Source organism: Stegodyphus dumicola, chromosome 11 (assembly GCF_044657685.1).
Source record: "Stegodyphus dumicola isolate Sdum_Otavi_A_Nest chromosome 11, ASM4465768v1".
Lineage (NCBI taxonomy): Eukaryota > Metazoa > Arthropoda > Arachnida > Araneae > Eresidae > Stegodyphus > Stegodyphus dumicola.
In genome coordinates, this window is record NC_140778.1 from 58688986 (window position 1) to 58698341 (window position 9356).

General features: G+C 36.8%; 1 protein-coding gene across 1 annotated transcript in view; it reads right to left on the bottom strand.

The window, feature by feature from the left end:
* Positions 1–8601, bottom strand: part of LOC146994041 (uncharacterized) — a 29186-nt gene extending 20585 nt beyond the window's left edge. The window contains exon 1 of the mRNA XM_085826295.1: positions 8526–8601. Within this exon, the coding sequence (XP_085682421.1) occupies positions 8526–8601 (76 nt within the window). The remainder of the gene's footprint in view (positions 1–8525) is intronic.
* Between the last annotated feature and the right edge of the window lie 755 nt (positions 8602–9356).

Consider the following 9356-nt stretch of genomic DNA (forward strand, 5'->3'; position numbering starts at 1 on the left):
TATATCATATAAATTATAACTGGCAGGTTTTCTTTTAAAATATTATATGACTTAAAGCCTCTGGGGTTTTCCGAATGGTATACTAGCGGAGGCTTGATTTTACAGTCGCCACTCGCATTGACGCAAATTGCTAGATTTAATCTATCCTTAATGGGTTTGTGACCTCTCATCTTCTCATCTGCCGTTACGTAAGTTCTATTCGGCATCCTTTTCCAGAAAAGCCCTGTCTCGTCACAGTTGAGGACTTGCTGGGGAGATGTGTCCTTTGGCTACTATCTGTTCGGAAAACATTTTGATGTTTACATCAGCTGCCTTTACATCCGGATTTGCTGCCTCACCATGCCTGACGACGGAGTGAAGGTCGGTCCTTTCCCTAAAGTTGTCAAAGCAGCCCCGACTGGCTTTAAACGGGTCTTCCGATTCCACGTTTGTAGAAGTGTGTGGGATCTTCTTTAGAAAATAACCGTAAATCGCTCGAAAATAACTCGTAATAGTGCCTTCTCACATATGATGCTTTGTGTTATGGTTCCTCCTTGAAGCTGCTTCTCTCTCACTCACACCATCAGTAGTTTCTCCATGTCTTGACGGAGAGAGGTCTGAGCTTAAAAATTATTGTAACGCCCTTAGTTGGCGTTATACTTTATCAACTCCTTTTGTTCAAGCACAGTAAATATCATTGATGTGTTACGCCCGTACATCCTCCCCAAGTCAATTACTCGCACACCTTGCTCATGGTTTTCTATTATTTAACGCTTTAATTCAATAGACATCATCATCTCCTTTGGACCCAGGGTTATAAAAATAAATATGATAATGTTTTCTAAATGTACAAAAAGCAAAAAACGCGAACCCAACTTATCAAAAATGCTTCCAAAGCGAGGGAAACAAGCACTCAGACTGAGGACTAGTCTGAGGTGGGAGAAACTGTTAGACGCTGCACGCGACGTCTACATGCGCGCGCATGTTGCGGTCGTGTACAGCGGTGTAGTGTGCGATTCCTCGTATCTCAAATCTTGCTCTCGTCTCAAAGCAAAAACATCGCTCGCTCTGTAGCTCCTGTCTCAAAACACTCGTATGTTAGGGCACTCGTATTTCGAGGTACCACTGTAAATACAGTTTATAGTTTTTTTAAAGTGACAATCATTATAAGACATGTAGATTTTTCCTTGTGGCTTCATTTGTTTTCTCTTCCAAAATTTCGAACGTCCAACAGTTTTGTCAGTTTCGGGCTTTTGGTATGGAGAGTGAGAAAATGAGATACGACCAGAATGAACTTCAGTTCCGAACTTTGCAGTTCAGCATAAAGTAAGGAGTATTGACAGATTTATGTTCGCTCCTTACGTGCGCTTTTCATCGTATTTTCTTCATCATTCTCAGCACTTTAAAGTGATAACTACTAGCAGTGTTCCTTTATATTTCGTATATTTTTGGAATTATATTTTTTTACTCGTACTTTTCGAAAAACTCCAGAATTGTTTAGTGTTTTTTCGGGACAAATAAATTCTAACAAGCTACCAGCTCTTCCGCATGCTTTACGAACATTTATGCCAGGAACAATTTTGGGTCTTAGAAGTAGGACAGAATGCTAGTGACAAGAACAATTGAGGAGCATCTGAGGCAGCTTGTGACAGTCTTTGCTGCGTTCCAGGAAGATATAAAAGGAGAGGTTGATTCCTTTACAGAAGAGATAAATGCGTCCAACAAAAGAGGGAAAGGGGAAATTATACCAGTTCAAGGAAAGATGGAATCTATCCAAAATTGATACTTAAGCCTGTCAAGAAGAAGTAAAAGACAACAGTAGAAGATTTTCGAGGATTTTGAAAGCAGAAATAACATAGTCGAAAGGAGAGTTAGAGAAACTGGAGAACGTGTTTCTGTTGTCAAACAGCAAATCAAAGAAAGAGTTAATGCTGTCAAACTACAAATGAAAGGAAGAGTTTCTGATGTCGAACAACAAATCGATGACAGAGTTTCTGCTGTTGTCGTCAAAGAATCTGACAGCTTGAACACATTCATAATGACAACTGGAGACGATTCGGATACCTTTAAATTAGTACCTATGTTTTCCGACCCATTTCTCAAGCTTTCCACGTGTGATGGAAAAAACATTTGGCATATGTACAAGGCTCAGTTCTGTATAGCTCCAAATGGAAATGGGTAGGATTCCGAAGACAAACCTGTAATTTCGCAGCTTCTCTGAGAATAGAAGAAGACGATATCGGTCCCACTCTTCTAGAAAACCAGAGGCTAGATTTTGATGCTGTACCCGGTACGCGAAAGCTCTACTAAGAAGTGTTTAAAAGGCTATAGAAGGCTGCAGTTAATATCTCGATAGCAGAAGCTCACCAAAATAATCCAGAAGCTCGCCACTGATATCGAAATGCTCTCCCATCTCTGCTTTTTTGACTGCTCAACAGAAATACGTGAAGTACAATCCATGAAATACTTCCTCGGTGGCATACGGGAACCTGAGGTATAGAAACAATAGCGAATAGTGGATCTCAAGGATTTAAAAAATGCCTAGAGTGTACGCCATGAGAAACGTGGCAGTCCTTTCAGAAACGTGCACACACCATTGCCCAATCGGAACTACTCCAACCCAGAAGCTAGTGGACAAGTGATAGCTCGTCCAGGCAGGCTACCCACTTAAGTAAGTGCCTTGAGGCGGAACAGACGTCAGACGAAAGCGACCTTAGTATGCTAGAACTGCAGTGGTGATGAGCACTTACGAAAGAACTGCAGAACACATTAGGACACAGAAGATAATGCTGCTAGTCAGCAAGAAGTCACGAAAACAAATCGTGGATGTTGAGCGGAATTTGCCAGAGATTGCCAGATATTGAGAAGTCCCACATAAAATCCTTTCAGATTTCGGTTATGGTTGGTGGCAATAATGGACTTTTCAATCATGAGGCATACAAATAGAGTTCCCTTAGTATAACAATCGATACATGAGTAATTTACCATCATCCAAAACCTCAAGTCGAGATGATAGAACCAGCATGAACAGAACTTTTCCTTCCAGGATTATAGCTGAAAACAGAAATTTCCGGTAAGGCATTATGAAATATGCTAAGAACGTTAAGAGCACGAAATGAGTACTAATAATATGTTCTTTCGTTGAATTATCAAGGCCGTCATTCCGGTGACGGTTGAAACGTAAGTGCCAAACCTAAAGTCATTGGGGAATGCGAAGTGGTTGCATCACGTTCTCCATTGAACTACGTTAAAGGGTGTCGTACACCTTAAAACCCTCAAAACCTCTGAATATGATCCTGTTGTAAGAATTGGGATAAAATATTTATTTTTAAAGCTATTACTTCCAGTATTTTACAGCTCACTACATTCCACAGCTGAATTAGTAAGCAAATAGTTTGTGTTGCCACAAATGTTTTTATAATTTAATCTTCTTTGTGAGGTAATTTTTATATGTTCACGTAATACTCCCACTTTGCGTACACAATTTAAAACATTCTGTTATATATTTTAACTTCATAGTTAATATACAGCTTGTATAGCATCTAAAGACTACTGTGAACCAAAAATCTTAAGAATTTCATGTTAAATTCTCATTTTATTTAGAACTAAATTTATACAATGCATTTTAATAAAAAATTTTTAATATTTCCATGCGTAAAATTTTTGACTATTAAATATTCAATATATTTTTTTTCAGTTAGATGATAATACTCATATAAAGAAGTTCATTAAATTTAAAGTGTGTACCAAGAACCGTTTTTAAAATATCATGCGCGCAACAGTGAAAATTTATGTTTTGAGATAATCAAGTTTTAATGTAAATATTTTTTTAAATACTTCTCTTGCATAAAATATATAAAATGCTTATTTTCTGAGAGATATTGTAATATTATACAATTTCCAATAGTTGGTATAAGCATAATTAATGTAAAATAAGCTGCCATCATCAAAGTATAACATATCAACTAAAAATGATTTGAAGCTTCTACGCTATCAATGGTGTTTGGTGTATTTAATTATGGCAAAGCACACGAGGGCTATCTGCCTAAAGGGAGGGATGCCTTTCGTGGAGGACTTTCTAAGGGAAACTGGCTCGTATACACGTTACACATGGGGAAAACCACGAAAACGCCCATGCAGCCAGCCCGTTCGCGGGATTCGAACCTCAGACCGAACTACCAGTGTTCAGCGTCTTTACCGCTCGGCCGCTGGTGGGCTCTACGCTATCAATGATACAACTAAAATTTTTCTTACAAATTGGAACTTACTTATAGGCAAATGTTTCAGGTAAAGTTCTCTGTAATGTATTATTGTATATCAAACATATAAATCATTTAATAGTTCTTCCACAGGGTAACTTTAGCATACTCTAAATGCTATGTATACAACTGGGAAAAATGCATTTTTAGAAAATCGAGTTTTGATGCAAATATTTCAATATACAACTTTCTAATAATAAAGTGCATAGTATATTTATTTTCAAAATGATATATTTAAAAAGTATAAATCCTAATAAATTGCATAAGCTTTTGTCAATATGAAACACATTAAAATTACCATACTATATAAAATACCATGACAGAATGATAGCCGTGTATTAAAATACATGTGGCATATTTGAACAAATAATTTATTTTTACATAACCACATCAGTTAAGTACTTTCAAGCATTTAAGCATATGATATGTATCATATTATGCAATATTATTTAAACATAGGTGGGAAAAATCCTTTACGACTTATTTGAAATTGTATGCTAAACTGCTACATTCATCGAAGTATAACATATCGACTAAGAATGATAAAACTAAAACTTCCTTACAAATAAGAATTTACTTATAGCCAAATGTCTTAGCTAAAGTTCTCTGTAATATATTACTGTATATCAAACATATAAAACATTTAATAGTTCTTCCACAATGTAACTTTAGCATACTTTAAATGCTATGTATACAACTGCGAAAAACCGTGTTTTAAGAAATTTGAGTTTTAATGCCAATACTTCAGTATATAACTTTCTAATAATAAAGTGCATAGTATATTTATTTTCAAAATATATTTAAAAAGTATAAATCCTAATAAATTGCAGAAGCTTTTGTTAGTATGAAACACGTTAAATTTACCTTGCTATATACATTACCATGACAGAATGATAGCCGTATATTAAAATACATGTGGCATATTTGCACAAAAATTTATTTTTACATAACCACTTTACTTAAATAAACTCAAGCATTTAAGCATATGATATGTATTATATTGTATAATATACATGTTATTTAACATGGGTGAAAAATCTTTTACGACTTACTTCAAATTTTATGCTAAACTGCTAAAATTTTATTTACAAATTAAAACGCACCAGCACAATAAACATTCCCATCATTTTTATGGAGGCCTGCACTTTTGACATTTTTTGCTGCCTTTCAAGCTTAGCTGTTGTTTTGTTTCTGACAAGCCTTTCTTTTCTGCGTTATCTATTCTCTTGTTATCAATTTGTAAAAATCCTTCAATAGAAAACTTACTTCTAAAAAGCTGTAGCTCATTTTTTACAGAATGTCTACCAACAGACCTTTCGTTAAAAGCAATTACTGCTTCGTTTCCAGCAATTTGAACTATCCTACTACCAGCACGACATGTCTTTGGACAAAATTCCCAAATTAAGGAATTAAATGATTCATTATTATTTTGTGTTTTGCCGCCAAGGCAACGTCTATATAACGAAGGTTGTGACAAATCTATAAAAACTGGCTTTATTGCCTCCATTACAGCGACTGGTTCAGAATTTATATGCTTATAATCAGCTTTATTTTGCTTAGCTTTATTGTATTTGCACCATGTGGTTTCATTTGTAGGATAAACGTCATGAATCGGCTTTTCATCACTCGATATTTTGTGGTAGTAAATTGCCCAAATGGCTTTTCTCATATCACTAACAGACTCATTATATTCTCTAATCGCATTACCATAATACGAAGTTATTTCATTTATTAACTTATCTGTTAGTCTCCCTTTCCCAGACAGATTTTACCGTCATTTAATTTTACTTTTTTTCTTTCAAGTTTTAATTTGCGTAGCCATATTCCCATTCGTTTTTGAATATGTCCAACACACGCAATTTTTTCTATATTTAATGAACCATATGGTTTGGCGTCAGTTATACCTGCAAATGGTTTTGCATCACCTATGTAAGGATCTTAAGTTTTACTAACGTTTATTTTATTTTAAATATTTACTATTACTTCTTATTTTCTACTTCCGACCAGAATTAAAAGCGTTAACTTATTTATGCAAAATTTGTGTGGCGAACGCCAAGTAATTAAGATGTGGCTTTTTGCCAAGCGAGAGAGAGGAAGGAGTTAGTCGAAGCAGGCCGCTAACCTTAGAAGTTTTACTCAGTTGCTGGTTGCCTTCCAGGCCAGAGGTTTAATCCTCGTGATAATTTTTAAACGTATTGTAGTGTTAACAGTTCTCTGTACTACATACGGCTTCCTGTTAATATAAGGAAAATCTTCCAAATTTATTATTCCAAAGTTAAGTTAGAGTTTAGTTAAATATTTTTATATTCTTACGTTTAGACCACAAGTAGTGGGTCTTTGTATTCCGAAGTATGGAAATTATTGTAAAGAGAGAAAAATAAAGGTTTTTTATACCTTTCTTGTGTATCCTGTCTACTTCCCACAGTTATTGAACATAGCTTTAGTAAGCTCTCTGTTCCGAGTCAGGTCCTTGCATATTCCCGAAGAAAGTAAGACGGAACATTGAACCTGATAGTGGCCCCCAACGAAAAAGAATAAACATGGCCGAGTTTCAAGAAGAACCTGTGCTGCCTGCAGAAGCGGCTCAGAATCCAGAAATGCCAGCTGCCGCCCCGGAAAGATTTGGTTACATCGTCCAGACCATGCGCGCTTCGATGAAACCATAAGCAACATTTAATGGAAACTCACCGGTAACCAGTTTTTTGGAAAAATTAGGATGACCACTTCATGCTCTACCCGTGCACGAATTTCAAAAAGTTACCTTAGCTACCAGCGCTTTGAGGGGTTAAGCGCTTAATTGGTTCAAATGTATAGGCAGAAGCCTCTTGGTTCAAGCAGGAAGTCCCACCTATACTTACGAGAATTTCAAGACTGCCCTAGTAAAAGCCTTCCCTGTCGTAAGGGATCGTGCGAAATTAGAAACGGAACTTTACAGCATATATCAGCAAAGAATCGAAAATCTCTCAAGCTGTATTTTAAGAAAAATTCACGTCTTCAAAATCTTGTATGGAAACCGTCCGGATTCTGAGATAATTCAAGTGATTTTGCCGAGGTTACTGCCCCAAGTGCAAGACTTTATTGAATTAAGAAATCCGACTACACTGGAAAAGTTATTTGAGCTAGCAATCGAGTTTGAAAGTAGAAGAACGGCGGACATTGAAAGAAGACGCCAATATCAACAGCGAAACCAATTTGGTGCGCCAAGACTACAGCAAACTCAAGCACACGGCTACGGAAGCAAAGCGAATCAGTGGGCAAGGAAACCCGAGCATTCAAAAACAGCCGGCGAACGTCGACAGTTCAATAGCAATCCAGGAAAAAAGTCTCAAGGCCAGTGGAAAAAGAAGGAAAGCACGGAAATGAAAAATAATTTAAACTAAAACGGATTTCTGCTGACGGGAGGGTGCGGAAATCCGAAGGCTAGGAAAACCCCTCTTCCTTCAAGTTAAATACAGTAATGGTGAAAAATTTTACTCTTCCGAAGATTGAAGTGTTGGTGAATAATATCCCAGCCACCGCACTCCTGGATACAGGCGCGCAGTGTTCCTGTGTGGCAGAAGATTTTTTAGGAAGTATTTTCGTAAATATCGTATATATAATTCGGATAATACGACAGTGTTAGCTGCGCAAGGAGAAAGATGTAAGTGTATAGGTAAATTACCGCGGTATGTCCGTATCAAGGACGAACAAGTAAAGGTTATGTTTTTCATAGTAAAGAATCTGCAAGCACATATTATCTTAGGAATAGATTTTCTTTCAGAGGCACAAGCAACGCTAGATTTTAATGGAGCGTCCCTTAAGCTGACAATGAAACCAGTTCGTGAAGAAAAGGCTGAACCGCCGATGTTAAACCTTGACCACCTGCCTAATGAAGAGCAACGAACAATCCGACAAGTGGTAAGTCAATTTGCATCGTTATTTAGTGATATTCCAGGATTTACTCAGGTTACTAACCATAGTATTGACACCGGAGATTCAATGCCAGTTCGCCACGAAGCATACCGGTATGATAAGAATAAGGAAAAAATTATAGAATGGCATATCACCGATATGCTACGTAAAACGATCATTACGCCCATCTCAAGTAGTTATGCTAGCCCGGTGGTTTTATGTAAGAAAAATAATGACTATCCATTGACACATCCAAAAAGGTGGAGATTCGCAATTGACTACCGTAAATTAAACTCCATAACTAAATATCCGGTATATCCCTTACCTATTATTGAAGAAATTCTAAGGAACATAACATCCACCAAATATATGACGACTTTAGACTTAACCACTTACCAGTTTTGCCCGAACGCCGCTCGGGTGCAGCGAAAGGGGACTTTTCTGATTTGCCTGAGCGCCGCTCGGGCAGCATGTTTTTTTACGCCGATCCACTGATTTGCCCGGCTTTTTCTCATTTTTTTAGTTTCCATTGCTTCTAATAGATGGCTCTAGTTGTCCAGTAAAGACTGGCTTTCAAAATAAGTGTAAACCGGTTTCATCTGGTTTTACTGCTTTACGCGGGAAAAAGTGCAAATTTAGTTTACTGTATCACGCGTTGCGAATACTTTCTTTCCTCATTTTGTGTTACAATGAGTGATAGTGAGCGGCTTATTACAGAATATAATTCTGATATTGGATCAGACAGTGAATCTAAAATTTCGCTAAATGATTCAGGCAGTTGTGAAAGTTCGTTATCGGACTTCTCTAGTGACGAAGAAACGGAAAGTTCGGATAAGCTAACTCAGTTTCGGAACTTTTGCGAAATTGATATCAATAATCCTCCTCCAGCACCGCAAATATTTCCTTTCACAGCGAATCCTGCTATCCATTTGAATATTGATGTAAATGACGGAACTTTACAGTTTCTTGATATTTTCTTCGATGGTAACCTACTTGAAGTGATAGTTTCGGAAACCAACAAATATGCAGATCGAAGTATTCGAAACTGTAATCTTCGAAGAAATAGTAGAGCAAACAAGTGGGAACCAACATCAAAAAACGAAATTCAAGTGTTTTTTTGCATTGAATATTTTACAAGGGATTGTAAAAAAACCTGCTATTGAACTATATTGGAGTAAGCGACATTCAACTTCAACGCCATTTTTCTCAAAAATTATGTCTTACCGT